Here is a 16,873-nt window from a genome sequence, read left to right as displayed (position 1 = left end):
TTTTAGTTACATACTGTAGCCATGAGGTAATATGAGACCTAACCAAAGCATGCAGGCCAACCTGGTCTCAGAGCATTTCGTATTATTCTATATGTAATTCCGTAAACTTCATTTAGTATGATATGTTACATTTAGTATGGAATGTGTTAATTTGTGGATGTCGTAACATAAGATATGTTACGGATTACAATTTGTATTATACATTGTGAATTTACTAAACATACAATATGTTAGGAATTTGCAAAATGTATGATATATTACGAATTCTAGCTAGGTGGCTAGGTTGCTAACATTAGCTGGGTTAGGGTTAGAGGTTGAGGCTAGGGTTAAGTTTAGGAGTTAGGTTAAAGGGTTAGAGTTAGCTAATAGGGTTAAGGTTAGGGGAAGGGTTAGTTAACATGCTTAGTTGCAAAATAGCTAAAAAGTAGTAAGTAGTTCAAAAGTTGCTAATTAGCTAAAATTGCCCATGATGAGATTTGAATTCGCAACCTCCGGGTTGCTAGACATTCGCATTATACGCCCACCGATCCACCCTACTTTCATTTTTGCCTTAAGTAACCATCTGCCTTATGTAACCATACCAAACGTAACATCTCATACCATTTTTTAAATTTATTTTACCTTTATTTAACTAGGCAAGTCAGTTAAAAACAAATTCTTATTTTCAATGACGGCCTAGGAACAGTGGGTTAACTGCCTTGTTCAGGGGCAGAACAACCGATTTTTACCTTGTCAGCTCAGGGATTCATTCAATCTTGCAACCTTCCAGTTACTAGTCCAACACTCTAACCACTAGGCTACCTGCCACCCCATTTGAATGTCCAGGATTTATATTTACTATGTTACGTCTAGTCTATGAGACCAGGCTGTGTAGGCAGACATAATGGGCATTTATCATTAAACAGGCAGAATGTCAGTAATGTGTGGAACATTTCAAAGTTTCCCAATGCTGGAAGGGGAGCCTGAGTGAAAAAGTTTGGGAACCTCTGGTCTAAGTGAACTAGGCTGCATGTCTATATCATGACAGCAGAAGAGACGTCTCTATCCAGTCAATTGGTAAGAAAGGCACAAACATATTTGGGACCAGGCTAGTCAGCTTCTGACATTCACTTCACATCAAATGTGCATGGCAACAGTATAAAGTGCCTAGTGGAAGTCTACATACCCCAAGTAAAATAAAAATATATATAAATGTTTATGAACTAATTAAAAATAAAACACAAAGATTTCTTGATTGCATAAGTCTTTACACCCCTGAGTTAATACTTGGTGGAAATACCTTTGGACGCAGTGAATCATTTTTAAGAAGATTCTACCAACTCTGCACAACTCTTATGGCAACATATATCCATTGTTTTTGTCAAAATTGCTAAAGCTCAGTAAATTTGGTTGGAAATCATTGATGGACAGAAATATAAAAAAGTAGTCTGAATGTCAAGCAGATTTATGTCAGGAAAAGGAAAACTCAGGAAAACTCAACACCTTTTGGAAATCCATTCTGGTGTGTCTTTGGAATTACAATTTTGACAAAAACAATGGATATACATTATGTTGCCATAAGCGTTGTGCAGAGTTGGTAGAATCGAATTCAAAATCATTCACAGCTGTAATTGCTGCCAAAGGTGCTTCCAAAAGGTTTTAACGCGGTGTGAAGACAAGTTTGTTTTATATTTTAAATTAATTTAGAAAATGTTCTGTAATGTTTCTTTCACTTTGAATGTAATCCCTTTCAGATCAAATTTTAAGGCAGCAAAATGTGAAAACTGTGCAAGGGGTGTGTAGACTTTCACTAGGCACTGTATAGGGGCTGAAGAAGATGTTAGGGACATGAGTAGTTTAGCCATAGCGTATGAGGCAGTAAGACTTGAATGAGGTGACACAGCTTGCCTTGGTAGTGGGGAGAGTGGAGGGACCATGGGGACTAGGGCCCTGTCTTACCTTGGCTATGGGGTAGGAAGTGGTGTCTGAAAGGGGAGGTGGGGCGGGAGTCACTATGGCTGTTACTGCACAGGTCAGAGCAGAGCTTCTGCATGCCTGTCAGAGTTTCTGCAGGGGAGGGGAGGGGAGGTGAGAGAGGGGAGGGGGGACAGAGCCGGTGGGGAGACACCACCACAGGTAGGGAGGGGAGGGAGATGTGGAGGGGGAGATGTGAGAGAGATGTGGAGGGGAGGTGGAAAAGGAGGAGGGAGGTGTGGAGCCGAGGAAGAAGTAATACAGTCAGTAGACATACCATCACAGATAAAGACAGGAAGGGAGGGAGGGAAGAGGTGGAAGAAAGGTGAGAGAGGAAACAGACCCAGTGGACACACCACCACAGTTAGGAAGGGAGAGAGGAGGAGGGGAGGTGAGAGAGGGTGAACGAAAAGAAGGGTAGAAAATCGGAATCATGTAAAAACTAGAAAACAACAAACTTGGAGGAAAAACTATTTGAGGGAGACGGGGATAAGGAATAAGGAAAAAGTGTATTACGAGATACACCTTCAAATGAAAAAACTGTGAATAGCATTAATAAACTATAAACTATATAAACAGTGGCTTGCAAAGGTATTCATCCCTCTTGGCGTTTTTCCTATTTTGTTGCATTAAACCTGTAATTTAAATAGATTTTTATTTGGATGGACATACACAAAACAGTCCAAATTGGTGAAGTGAAATGAAAAAAATTACTTGTTTCAAAAAATTCAAAGAAATAAAAAACAGAAAAGTGGTGCATGCATATGTATTCACCCCCTTTGCTATGAAGCCTCTAAATAAGATCTGGTGCAACTAATTACCTTCAGAAGTCACATAATTAGTTAAATAAAGTCCACCTGTGTGCAATCTAAGTGTCACATGATCTCAGTATATTTTCATCTGTTCCGAAAGGCCCCAGAGTCTGCAACACCACTATGCAAAGGGCACCACCAAGCAAGTGGCACCATGAAGACCAAGGAGCTCTCCAAATAGGTCAGGGACAAAGTTGTGGAGAAGTACAGATCAGGGTTGGGTTATAAAAAAATATCTGAAACTTTGAACATCCCACTGAGCACCATTAAATCCATTACAAAAAAATGGAAAGAATATGGCACCACAGCAAACGTGCCAAGAGAGGGCCGCCCACCAAAACTCACAGACCAGGCAAGAAGGGCATTAATCAGAGAGGCAACAAAGAGACCAAAGATAACCCTGAAGGAGCTGCAAACCATCACAGTGGAGATTGGAGTATCTGTCCATAGGACCACTTTAAGCCATACACTCCACAGAGCTGGTCTTTACGGAAGAGTGGCCAGAAAAAATTGTTATGGTGATTAGTTATGCACGCTCAAGTTTTCTGTTTTTCTGTGTTATTTCTTGTTTGTTTCACAAGAAAAAAATATTTTGTGTCTTCAAAGTGATAGCCATGTTGTGTAAATCAAATGATACAAACGCCCCAAAAATACATTTTAATTCCAGGTAGGAAAATAGGAAAAATGCCAAGGGGGTGAATACATTCGCAAGCCACTGTACATTAATAGTAAATAAATATTTCATTATTAAATTATTTAACATTTAACATATTCATAAGGAATATTCATTAAAGTTATTAGCGTTACCAGGGTGGTCAGTGAAGATGTGAAGAGTAAAGATTAAAGATGACAGCAACAGAGCAGCTGCAGTGGGGAGTTAAGATTAAGGTGTGGTTAAGAAAGAGTGACAGGCATGAATGTTACTCCTGTGAGTTGTGAACAAGTGTTATTATGTTCTTGTCAAAATAGTAAGGGAAGAGTGGAGAGAGGCACTGCCTACTGTATTTATCAGACTATTTTCAATTCTTTCTCCTGTGCAACCTGTAGAGAGTAACAATACAAATCACACATGCACGCACGCACGCACACATACATACACACAAATACACAGACAAACACACACACACACACACACACACACACACTCACCTGGTCTGTGAAAGTGCTGCGGTGAGCGTGACAACGGGGTGTAACTATTGCGATTGTAGACGTGTGATCCGATAGAGCCCTGACTGGTGGACCTCTGGAGGATGCGTTCCCTCATGTCATAGCAGCCCTAACAGGGACAACACAGTGACCTCACCTGCCAATCACTGTCAATCCAAGAGCTTCTCTTCATTATCAGTTACAGAAGCTGTCTCTCTGCAACAAAATTAAGTTATTCTATTCTATTCCTCCTGAACGCTATACAAGATTATTATGGTGTAATGCGGTCTTGAGATGCAATGCTCTTTTTTTTACTATCAAGTTTTGTTTTTGAAGCAGATGGAATTACATCGTAGTCACAGTCCCACTGTCAAGTAAAGATTAATATTAATCAAACCACTGAATGTCTTGACACAGGCACTCACCTCAGCAGATGGTGTAGGTGACATGTTTCTTGAGGACTGAAAAAGAAAAAATCTATTAATATCAACAACTATTACCATACTATAAGAAGAGACACCAAAACCATGTACCACCAATGATAATAATTGGGTGCCTTACCTTGTCGTCTGGCATGGGGGAACGCTCCCTTCTCGCAGTATGGAGCTGTGGACACAGAAGGTGACTCAGCAAACTGAATGTGAAAGGATTTACACTAGACTAAACATGAAATGTGCACTAAAAGTGTCAGCCTTCCACCCTGCAACAACAGACATACTTTCCAGGGTGGAAAGATGGAAGAAAGATGACTTATGATAGTATGATTTATGCATCACAGACGTTTTCTTTCACAGATTGTAACTTCAGAATGCAGGCTCATTCATTTTTACATGATGCGTCTCACACACACACACACATGCAAACACACACAGACATTCATGCATGGTTGCATTCTAATTACCTCTCCCACACTCTCCCTCCTCTCCTCCCTCTCATCCAGGGACATGGTGTACAAAGGCTCATAGGTAATCAGATCAGGGTGCTCTATGTCATAAATTGCTTTGACTTTGGGAATGGCGGCTAGGTCCCTGTAATCAAGGATCTCATTGTCTACTTTTGCCTAGGGACACAGACAGACAGGTAGACAGACAGATCGACACATACATAGAGACAGAGCGAGAGAGGTTATACACAACTAAAAGCACACATCTACTGAGACAGGTTAACACTAGCAAGTATTAGTGGTCAGTAGGGTTGCAAAATTCCTTGAACAGCAAAATTCTCAGGTTTTCCAGAAATCCCATTTGGAGGATTTACAGATTTGCTGCCTATTCCCTCCTGACTGAATCTTCCAACCAGGATTTCTGGAATACCTGGGAATTTTGGGAAAGTTACAATCAATTTGTAACGGTCTATAGAATAACTATTAGGGAGTCTGATAAGCCTAGGGCCCCTTCTGTTTTACATGAAGTGAGGATTGGCAGTAAGGGTACAGCAACATGAACAATGTAAGGGGGAACAGAAAATCTATGTACATGTAAGAAAAAGGACTAAGACAAAGTTTACACAGGGAGTCACAATTTATTTTAAGCTTCGTTAGGGGAGAAGTGGCCTAAATTCTAAAAATAAAAGCAGCACATCCAGCCCAGCATGTGTGTGAGGGTAGATGTACGTTTGCCTGGCTACCCAGACACCTTGCTCCGGCCAAACGCTATGCCACGCCCATATACGTTAGTTTATTCTCCGCAATGAGTCTGGATTTTAGTACCTCCACGACCCTTCACCGAATGCGAAGCACATTCGGGGCCGTCTGGTTGGGCCAGAACACATGTGGGTAAAGCATCCGGTTTTAAAATTCATCCTTTGCTTTAATACTTGGTTAGAGACCATCCAATCGCTGATTACTTTGTTTTGTACAACACCCCTCGTGCCCCTCCTCACCACAAACTACTTCAATGATAGCAGTCTCAGACTAAAGTATGTAGCAGAGCAGTGGAATAATTTAGTGTGAGTTGTCAGGCAAGATATACGGTAGATAGAACTCACATATATGGTATGACCCGGTGAGCCAGGTATGCTTGAACCAGGTCTGGAACAGATACTCTCGGACGACGACCTCGAAGGCTGCAAGAAGAGAACTGTTGGTTACATTATTGAACAGAAATGGGATATGTCAAGACAACATCTCTCGGTACAAGTTCAAGGGCATCTCTGGACTAGCTTTAAGTTATCTTTCAGTTGGCTCATGTCATCTCATCCTTTTTCAATCCGTATTGCAGGAAATTCAAGGGGCAGTCCCAACCAGGACTCGAACACGGGTCCAGTGACACCTGTTCGAATCTCTTACTGTTACACCAAGAGATCCTAACCTCTTGACGAGGTTGCTAGGTGTTGGGTTAAAGTTGCTACTGCATTATGTTTGCCTCCATTGCAAATAATGAGTGAAATACACTACATGACCAGTAGTATGTGGACACCTGCTGGTCGAACATCTTATTCCAAAATCATGGGCATTAATATGGAGTCGGTCCCCGCTTTGGTCCTATAACAGCCTCCACTCTCCTGAGAAGGCTTTCCACTAGATGTTGTAACATTGAGGCGGGGACTTTCTTCCATTCAGTGATAAGAGCATTAGTGAGATCGGTCACTGAAGTTGGGCAATTAGGCCTGGCTCGCAGTCAGAGTTCCAATTCATCCCAAAGTTGTTAGATGGGGTTGAGGTCAGGGCTCTGTGCAGATCAGTCAAGTTCTTCCACACCGATCTTGACAAGTAATTTCTGTATGGACCTCGCTTGTGCATGAGGGCATTGTGCTGAAACAGAAAACGGCCTTCCCCAAACTGTTGCCACAAAGTTGGAAGTACAGAATCGTCTAGAATGTCATTGGATGCTGTAACGTTCAGATTTCCCTTCACTGGAATTAAGGGGCCTAGCTCGAACCATGAAAAACAGCCCCAGACCATTCCTCCTCCATCAAACTTTACAGTTGGCACTATGCATTCGGGCAGGTGGCGTTTTCCTGGCATCCGCCAAACCCAGTTTCGTCCGTCGGACTGCCAGATGGTGAAGCGTGATTCATCACTCCAGAGAACGCATTTCCACTGCTCCAAAGTCCAGTGGTGGCGAGCTTCACACCAGTCCTGCCGTTGCTTGGCATTGTGATCTTACTCTTGTGTGCAGCTGCTCGGCCATGGAAACCCATTTCATGAAGCTCCCGAAAAACAGTTATTGTGCTGACATTGCTTCCAGAGGCAGTTTTGAACTCGGCAGTGAGTGTTGCAACCGAGGACAGACGATTTTTACACACTGCACGCTTCAGCAATCGCCGGTCCCGTTCTGTGAACTTGTCTGGACTTCCAGTCACTGAGCTCTTCAGTAAGGCCATTCTACTGCCAATGTTTGTCTATGGAGATTGCAGGTTTGTTTGATTTTATATAAATAACCGAATCCACGAATTGGAAGAGTTGTCCACATATTTTTGTATGTATAGTGTATGTCAACTCAGTCACTGCGTCATCAACAGGAGGGGAAAAGACACCTAGTTCAACACCTAACTTGGTATTAGAAATTCCATGAGAAGATGTTTTATTGTCACATACACCAGATACTACGTGCAGTGAAATGTGTTGTTGTACAGGGTCAGCCATAGTAGTACGGCACTCCTGTAGCAAATTAGGATTAAGTCCCTTGCTCAAGTGCACATTGACAGATTGTTTACCTTGTTGGCTCGGGAATTCGAACCAACGACATTTCAGGTACTGGCCCAGCCCTAGATTAAATCTTTAAATAAAATACAAACACATAATCTCGCAATGTCGTCAATAATTTGCCTCTTGCAAAGTGAATGACAGCATTTGCTTTGTGACTTAATAATGTCCTTAATACTGTAAATACCACATGCCTTCTAATGGGAAATGCAGAATTCAGATGGAAACAACAGTTCTGAATTCATGTATTGATTGAATGCAGCCATTGACATGAAACATGTTTTCACAACTACATGGTTACTATAAATGGGGTCTTTTTACCCCTTTTTCTCCCCAATTGGTAGTTACAGTCTTGTCCCATCGCTGCAACTCCCGTACGGACTCGGGAGAGGAGAAGGTCGAGATCCATACGTCCTCCGAAACATGACCCCACCAAACTGCACTGCTTCTTGACACACTGCTCGCTTAACCCAAAAGCTAGCTGCACCAATGTGTCGGAGGAAACACCGTACACCTTGCAACTTTGTCAGTGTGCATGCGCCCGGCCCGCCACAGGAGTCACTAGAGCGCGATGGGACAAGGACATCCTGGCCGGTGAAACCCTCCCCTAACCCAGACGATGCCTGGCCAATTGTGCACCGCCTCATGCAGTGCCTTAGACCGCTGCGCCACTCGCGAGGCCTTAAATGGGGTATTTTTAAAGAGAGTAGTTTGTATGAAAAGAACCATTAATTTATTGTTTGACATTTATCTGCATGGTTCAAATTACAAGTGGGCTGGGCACCCCCATAACAAATTGGATGCCCCCAAGAGCCATTGGGCATCCACAAGAGTCAATGAATAATTTGAACACTGTTCATGTCTACGCCACAAATATGTCTTTGTCTTTAGCCCATGCTCCTTCTACATGAGGGCGATACAGGTGTATGAGATGTAATGTGCAAATGTGTGTAGCATTTTAACAATGCAGGCTGGCTCCAGCAGGGGGCAGCACACAGCGCATCATGTCCTATGACCTATGCAACATCATGGAGAAAGTAAAACAGGATGATGCCATTGCATAGTCAATAGCGAATACAGTACCTGCCTTTCTGTTTTGTGGAGGAGTAATAGTGACGGAGGTAACAGCTGTGGAGGAAGGGAAGGGAGAGGGGGGATTCACAGGAAGTCACACACACATGGGCTCTCCAACCTGACTTAGATGCAGCCCATTCAGCTGGCCAGATCACAGTCACCAAGGTTGGGGTCAATCCCACTTCAATTCAGTCAATTCTGGATGTAAACTGGCATTTTAATTCCAATTCCATTTATTCTCAATGCTTTCCTATTAGAACATTTATGGTTTTTTATCAACGCTCTCCAATGAGAAAATGTCTGCTTACTTTCTGAATTGACTGAATTGAAATGGAATTGACCCACAATCTGCAGGTCACACGCACACAACCACCACAGAGCAAAGGACACACACACACTACATACACCGGTAGACATAGGATTAAAGGGGAGAGAGGCATACCGTAGGTGTCTGTGTGATTACTGAATGATCACTCCCTAACCCTTCCCTTTGGCTCTAACCCTTTGATGTTTTCAGACCTGTGGTGTCTGGGTAGGTATAAGCAGTGTAGTGATGGATTTTCCACCATATTACTTACACCAAACAAATCTGCAAACAGGTTTGGGGCCAAGGGGAAGGGATATAGGGGGGAAATTAGGAGTGGCTGACACAGAAGAGACACTTGCACAGCGCAAACAAGGTCAAGATACAAGAGGTAGTTAATGGCCAGATATATTTCCTACCCGTTCCCTATGTCTTTCCTCTGTTCTGGTTGTGTTCTTACAGCCAGGGTGCCACACTGTTGATCCTGTGGAAGAGAACAGAGACAGATGGTATTAGAGAACAAAGACAACCAAACCTAACCTGGTTCCAGATCTGTTTGTGCTCTGGTCAAACCTTAGAGTTGGCAATACAAACCTTAGAGTTGGCAATACAGCAGATCAGGGACCAGGCTAAACCAACCCAGCTATACAGTAATAACCCTTAAAAGGCTCCAGTTATAACTTCAGCCCATCTAGCTACTCACCTTGCAGGTACATCTCTTCTCCTTCTGTGAACATCTGGTTGCACCTGCTGCATCGTGCACAGCTGGGGTGATAGTGTTTGTCTCCTGCCTGGAAACACACACAGAGATATAATTTACATTTTTGTCATTTAGCAGACACTCTTATCCAAAGCAACTGACAGGAGAAAATAGAGTTAAGTGACTTATTGAAGGGCACATCAGCAGATGTTTCACCTAGTCGGCCCGGGGATTCAAACTAGTGACCTTGTGTCACGACTTCCGCCGAAGTTGGTCCCTCTCCTTATTCGGGCGGCATTCGAAGTTGCCGACCTTCTAGCCATCGCTGATCCTCTTTTCATTTTCCTTTGGTTTTGTCTTGTCTTGTATCACACCTGTTTCCAATCCCATTCATTACATGTTATGTATTTAACTCTCTGTTCCTCCTCATTGTCCGTGTCAGTGATTGTTTGTTTGTAAGCTTTGTGCAAGATATGTTCCGGTGTGCGACAGGTTTTCTACCATTTTGTATTATTTTGTATATTTTTGGTTTATGGAGTTTTGAGCACTTATTAAACTGCTCCGTTTTATACCAAGTTTGATCTCCTGCGCCTGACTTCCCTGCCACCAGCACGCACCCTTACAGAATCACCGACCCACGTATGGAGTCAGCAGGAGCAGATACCCCAGTTATAGGGGTGGAGGAGCATGTCCGGGAGCACGCAGCAATGCTTCACCATCTTGGCATCGCCATGGACTGCATTGTCCAGACCATGGACCATTGGGAGAGACAGGGAGTTCTTCCAGCGCCTCCACCAGGACAACTGGGATCTTCTCTGAGCGCCCCTTTTCCACCTGGTTCCAGTGGGATTCGTCTCTCCCTGCCCCAGGAGTATGACGGAGAGGCTACGAATTGCCAGGGGTTCCTGCTTCAACTGGAGATATACCTGGCCACCGTCCAACCGGCTCCATCGGGCCGTGAGAGGGTGTCTGCCCTCGTTTCGTGCCTCACCGGGAAAGCCATAGAGTGGGCCAACGCCGTGTGGAGAGAGGGAGATGCGGCGTTGGACCAGTTTGAAGAGTTCACCCGCCGTTTCCGGGGAGTCTTCGACCACCCGCCCGAGGGTAGAGCGGCGAGTGAGCGCCTCTTCCATCTGAGGCAGGAGACGAGGAGCGCCCAGGATTTCGCCCTGGAGTTTAGGACCCTGGTTGCCGGCACGGGATGGAACGACAGGGCCCGATGGTCTGCGCGAGGATGACCGTCGGGAGTTGGCCTGCAGAGACACCACCCTCACGTTTGACCAGCTAGTGGACTTATCCATCCAGCTGGACAACCTGCTGGCTACCCGCGGACGTTCTGATCGAGGTCCGGTGGTTTCATCCTCCCACACCCCCTCTCCAATACCCATGGAGCTGGGAGGGGCGGTGCACAGGGAGACCGGAGGGGGTCCCTGCTCGTGCACCATCTGTGGCCGCAGAGGTCACACTGCCGGTCGGTGCCGGGTTGGTTCCTCTGGGGATTGAGGCAGCAGGCAGGGCACTCTGGCGTCACCCCAAGTGAGCCGGCACCATTCTCACCCAGAGCCTTCTGTTGCACAGATGTTTGTGTTTGTCACTTTTCCTGAGTTTTCCCAGCATAAGGCGCTCGTCGATTCAGGTGCGGCTGGGAATTTTATTGACATAGCTTTAGCCCATAGTTTAGGGATCCCCATCGTTCCCGTGGATGTGCCTTTCCCCGTTCACGCTTTAGATAGTCGACCATTAGGGTCAGTGTGGATTAGGGAGGTCACCGCTCCTTTGGGCATGGTGACGCAGGGGGGTCATACAGAGAGAATTAGTCTCTTCCTTATTGACTCTCCTGCGTTTCCCATGGTGCTGGGTCTACCCTGGTTAGCTTGTCATATCCCCACTGTTTGTTGGCCACAGAGGGCTCTCAAGGGGTGGTCGCGAGAGTGCTCAGGTAGGTGTTTAGGGGTTTCCGTTGGTGCTACTACGGTGGAGAGTCCAGACCAGGTCTCCACCGTGCACATTCCCCCTGAATATGCCGATTTGGCTCTCGCCTTCTCCAAAAAGAAGGCGACTCAATTACCACCTCATCGACGGGGCGATTGTGCGATAGAGCTCCTGGTAGACACTGCCCTTCCCAGGAGTCACGCATATCCCCTCTCACAGGCGGAGACGGAGGCTATGGAAAAATATGTCTCCGAATCCCTGCGTCAGGGGTATATTCGGTCCTCCACTTCACCCGCCTCCTCAAGTTTATTTTTGTGAAGGAGGGAGGTCTGCGCCCGTGTATTGACTATCGGGGTCTGAACCAGATCACTGTGAGGTATAGTTACCCGCTACCTCTCATAGCCACAGCGATAGAGTCAATGCACGGGGCGTGCTTCTTTACCAAATTAGATCTCAGGAGCACTTACAACCTGGTGCGTATCGAGAGGGAGACGAGTGGAAGATGGCGTTCAGTACCACCTCTGGGCACAATGAGTACCTCGTCATGCCGTACGGGTTGATGAATGCGCCATCAGTCTTCCAAGCCTTTGTAGACAAAATTTTCAGGGACCTGCACGGCAGGGTGTAGTGGTGTATATTGATGACATTTTGATATACTCCGCTACACGCGCTGAGCATGTGTCCCTGGTGCGCAGAGTGCTTGGTCGCCTGTTGGAGCATGACCTGTACGTCAAGGCTGAGAAATGCCTGTTCTTCCAACAGTCCGTCTCCTTCCTAGGGTATCGCATTTCCACCTCAGGGGTGGAGATGGAGAGTGACCGCATTGCAGCCATGCGTAATTGGCCAACTCCCACCATGGTAAAGGAGGTGCAGCGGTTCTTAGGGTTTGCCAACTACTACCGGAGGGTTATCCAGGGTTTTGGTCAGGTAGCAGCTCCCATTACCTCACTGCTGAAGGGGGGCCCGGTGCGCTTGCAGTGGACGGCTGAGGCGGACAGGGCTTTTAGTCACCTGAGGGCTCTGTTTACCTCGGCTTCCGTGCTGGCCCATCCGGACCCCTCTTTGGCATTCATAGTGGAGGTGGACGCGTCCGAGGCTGGGATAGGAGCTGTGCTCTCTCAGCGCTCGGGTACACCACCAAAGCTCCATCCCTGTGCCTTCTTCTCGAAGAAGCTCAGCCCGGCGGAGCGAAACTATGACATGGGAGACCGGAAGTTGTTGGCTGTCGTCAAGGGCTTGAAGGTGTGGAGACATTGGCTTGAGGGGGCTAGACACCCTTTTCTCATCTGGACTGACCACTGCAACCTGGAGTACATCCGGGCAGCGAGGAGACTGAACCCTCGGCAGGCAAGGTGGGCCATGTTTTCACCCGTTTTGTGTTTACCCTTTCTTACAGACCAGGCTCCCAAAACGTGAAGGCAGACGCATTGTCCCGGCTGTATGACACAGAGGAGCGGCCCCTGGATCCCACTCCCATACTCCCCACCTCCTGCCTGGTGGTCCCGGTAGTGTGGGAGCTGGACATGGATATTGAGCAGGCGCAACGTGCAGAGCCCGATCCCGTCCAGTGTCCCGCTGGGCGTCTGTACGTCCCGTCTGCTGTTCGTGACCGGTTGATCTATTGGGCCCACATGTCACCCTCCTCTGGTCATCCTGGGATCGGTCGGACAGTGCGCTGTTTGAGCGGGAGGTACTGATGGCCTACCTTGGCTAAGGACGTGAGGGTTTGTTTTCTCCTGCTCGGTGTGCGCCCAGTGTAAGGCTCCTAGGCACCTGCCCAGAGGTAAGCTACACCCCTTACCCATTCCAAAGCGGCCTTGGTCACACCTGTCAGTGGATTTTCTTACTGATCTTCCACTCTCGATTACCGTATTAACCCCTCGTTTCATGTGTCTCTCCTCAGGCCGGTGGTGGCTGGCCCGCTCCAAGAGTCTGAAGTGCGGGAGGTTGCGCCTTCTTCACCACACTGTCTGTGTGGGTGGACCATTTCAGTTTGTCCGTGATGTGTACGCCAAGGAACTTAAAACATTCCACCTTCTCCACTACAGTCCCGTCGATGTGGATAGGGGAGGTGCTCCCTTTGCTGTTTCCTGAAGTCCACTATCATCTCCTTTGTTTTGTTGACGTTGAGTGAGAGGTTGTTTTCCTGACACCACACTCCGAGTGCCTTCACTTCCTCCCTGTAGGCTGTCTTGTCGTTGTTGGTAATCAAGCCCACTACTGTTATGTCATCTGCAAACTTGATGATTGAGTTGGAGGCGTGCAAGGCCACGCAGTCATGGGTGAACAGGGAGTACAGGAGGGGGCTGAGCATGCAGCCTTGTAGGGCCCCAGTGTTGAGGATCAGCGAAGTGGACATGCTGCTTCCTACCTTCACCACCTGGGAGGCGGCCCGTCAGAAAGTCCAGGACCCAGTTGCACAGTGCGGGGTTGAGACCCAGGGCCTTAAGCTTAACAATGAGCTTGGAGGTTACTATGGTGTTGAATGCTGAGCTGTAGTCAATGAACAGCACTCTTACATAGGTATTTCTCTTGTCCAGATAGGATAGGGCAGTGTGCAGTGTGATGGCGATTGCATCGTCTGTGGAGCTTTTGGGGCGGAGGTGAAGTGGAGGTGATATGATCCTTGACTTGTCTCTCAAAGCACTTCATGATGACAGAAGTGAGCGCTATGGGGCGATAGTCGTTTAGTTCAAATATCTTTGCCTTCTTTGGTACAGGAACAATGGTGGCCATCTTGAAGCATGTGGGGACAGCAGACTGGGATAGGGAGTGATTGAAAATGTCTGTAAGCACACCAGCCAGCTGGTCTTCGCATGCTCTGAGGATGCCTCTAGGGATGCCGTCTGGGCCAGCAGCCCTGCAAGGGTTAACACGTTTAAATGTCTTACACATGTTGGCCACGGGGAAGGAGTCCTTGGTAGCGGGCTGCATCGGTGGCACTGTATTATCCAAAAAGCAGGCAAAGCAGGTGTTGAGTTTGTCTGGAAGCAAGATGTCGGTGTCCGTGATGTGGCTCGTTTTCTCTTTGTATTCCGTAATTGCCTGTAGACCCTGCCACACATGTCTCGTGTCTGAGCCATTGAATTGCGAATCCACTTAGTCCCTATACCAACTTTTCGCTTAAAGGAATAACTACACTGTTTATATTCGCCGATATTTCCTGACATCTTTCCATGGTTTAAAATGCAAATCAATTTATAACTTTTTTGACATGCATTTTTCTGGATTTTTTTGTTATTCTGTCTCTCACTGTTCAAATAAACCTACCATTAAAATTATAGACTGATCATTTCTTTGTCAGTGTGCAAACGTACAAAATCAGCAGGGGATCAAATACTTTTTCCCCTCACTGTAGGACGGTAGTAGCAAGATGGAGTCATGGTTGGATTTGCCGAAGGGAGGGCGGGGGAGTGCTGTGTATGCATCGCAGAAGTTAGAGTAGCAGTGGTCCAGTGTATTGCCTGCTCGAGTGCTACAGTCAATGTGCTGGTAGAATTTAGGGAGCCTTGTTCTCAAATTAGCTTTGGTGGTGCCGGCCCAGCTGGCTCACGCCGGCCCTCACTTTCATTGCACCACGGGATGTGTTCGGAGAAAACCCTCTGACATGCGTGTGGGTTAGACTCCTTGTTCCATGTTTCGAGACGGTCGGGTGGGTTGCCGACATCGCCACTGACCCCTGGTGCCAGTTTACGTGAGCCGATCTCCACCCTGGCGACTCAACTTGGTCGGGTGTGCACTGAGGCCAGTCCGACCTGGTTGACAGTTGCGCCGGGGGCAAGGGGCTCCGTGCCCCCCCGCAGGGGTACATGACGCAGCGGGTACTAAGTCCTCGGCCTTGGGAAGCGGCGAGTACGGAGCAGGGACGCTGTAAAGCTCACGGCTGAAACCGGTAGCCACCTTCGCCTCCAAGACCTTCCAAGCCGACCCAGAGCCGGTCACGACGCACCGCCGACGGAGGAAATGCGCCCGGCGGGGGCCGAGCCTGACCGGGGGTCAGTCCCATGAGGGGATCCGACCACACTGGAATGGCCAACCCTGACCCGCCGAGTTGAATCCTCCGGGCAGACTGCGCAGACCCCACCCATTTACCTCTCAACGATTTCACGCCCTCTTGAACTCTCTCTTCAAAGTTCTTTTCAACTTTCCCTTACGGTACTTGGCGACTAACGGTCTTGTGCCAGTATTTAGCCTTAGATGGAGTTTACCACCCGCTTTGGGCTGCATTCCAAAGCAACCCGACTCCGAGAAGACCGAACCCCGGTGCGACGGGGGCCATTACCGACCTCACACCGTTTCTTTTCCTCTGCTTAGTAATATGCTTAAATTCAGCGGGTTGTCTCGTCTGATCTGAGGTCATAGTCAAAGTAAATGGAGTGTAGCCGGGCGCCCGGGCTCACCTTCTCAATCCGGTTCAGGACTGCGTTTGGAGCTCTGCGGCCCAAACCTAACCCCGAGCACTACCCCGAGAACCGCATGCGGAACGTGGGCAGCACGGAAAGACAGAGTCCACCGGCAGCCTCTCCCGACCATGCGGGGAACGTGGGCTCCTCCCACCGAGGCGGGAAGGGAAAGGAAGGGCACACGGGGAGAGGAGAGAGAGCCGAGGCCCCTCCTCAACACTCCCACCGAGCCGTCCTGGTCTGTACGGTGGCGGCCTGCGACTGCCCCAGCCGCGGAAACCCGGAGGTTCCGATTGATGGCAAAGCGACCCTTAGACAGGCGTAGCCCCAGGAGGAACCTGGGGCCGCAAAGTGCGTTCGAAGTGTCGATGATCAATGTGTCCTGCAGTTCACATTAGTTCTTGCAGCTAGCTGCGTTCTTCATCCACGCACAAGCCGAGTGATCCACCGCTAAGAGTTGTACTCTTGTTTTTTTGTTGTACGCAGAGGCTAGTGGCTAGGCAGGGTTGGGGAGGTTGCCCTCCTTTCCCCCGCCTGCCCTTCGCCAGAGCGAGAGGCCACAGTTCACAGACAAATAGGTTTAAGGCTAGGGGGGCCTCCGGGTGCTCCGCCGCCGCCATCGGTGAAGCGCCGGGAGGGCTGGCGAGACATTAAACCCCACCTGCGCTGAGGCGCAGAGCGGTTGACTGGGTTCCTAGTGCCGTGTGAGGATACTGGGCGATACTCAAGCCGCGTAAAAATGGGAGACCATGTCGGGAAGTCCCGGTTCACCGGACACCGCCAGTCCCCTTCGGTAGCGGCGACTCACCTGCCCACAGGTGCGCCATGTGGCTGTGGCTAAAGGGGAAAGGGGATGGAGCCAGTTGGGCGCAACACAGCTTCTTAAGGCTAGGGGGCACTATT

The 16,873-nt window shown here is 47.9% G+C and overlaps 1 protein-coding gene and 1 non-coding gene across 18 annotated transcripts in view; both read right to left on the bottom strand.

Moving 5' to 3' along the window:
• ablim1a (actin binding LIM protein 1a) overlaps window positions 1-16,873 on the bottom strand; it is a 147,613-nt gene that overhangs the window by 21,424 nt on the left and 109,316 nt on the right. For 6 of the 17 annotated variants that reach the window (XM_029753389.1, XM_029753391.1, XM_029753396.1 and 3 more), the window contains exons 7-15: window positions 9,639-9,726; window positions 9,355-9,419; window positions 8,641-8,685; window positions 5,898-5,975; window positions 4,813-4,971; window positions 4,473-4,517; window positions 4,337-4,372; window positions 3,915-4,041; window positions 1,939-2,046 (exon numbers count right to left, since the gene is read on the bottom strand). In XM_029753389.1, the coding sequence (XP_029609249.1) occupies window positions 1,939-2,046; window positions 3,915-4,041; window positions 4,337-4,372; window positions 4,473-4,517; window positions 4,813-4,971; window positions 5,898-5,975; window positions 8,641-8,685; window positions 9,355-9,419; window positions 9,639-9,726 (751 nt within the window). The remainder of the gene's footprint in view (window positions 1-1,938; window positions 2,047-3,914; window positions 4,042-4,336; window positions 4,373-4,472; window positions 4,518-4,812; window positions 4,972-5,897; window positions 5,976-8,640; window positions 8,686-9,354; window positions 9,420-9,638; window positions 9,727-16,873) is intronic. The other 11 variants (XM_029753395.1, XM_029753401.1, XM_029753399.1 and 8 more) reach the window with 4 other exon arrangements.
• Window positions 16,276-16,429, bottom strand: LOC115195054 (5.8S ribosomal RNA). The gene has a single exon (XR_003878593.1). It is a non-coding gene; the product is annotated as a 5.8S ribosomal RNA (ribosomal RNA).

The sequence above is a fragment of the Salmo trutta genome, chromosome 5 (assembly GCF_901001165.1).
Source record: "Salmo trutta chromosome 5, fSalTru1.1, whole genome shotgun sequence".
Taxonomy (NCBI): Eukaryota; Metazoa; Chordata; class Actinopteri; order Salmoniformes; family Salmonidae; genus Salmo; species Salmo trutta.
The sequence above is the reverse complement of the archived record's forward strand: the minus strand, read 5'-3'. Positions and strand labels throughout refer to the sequence as shown.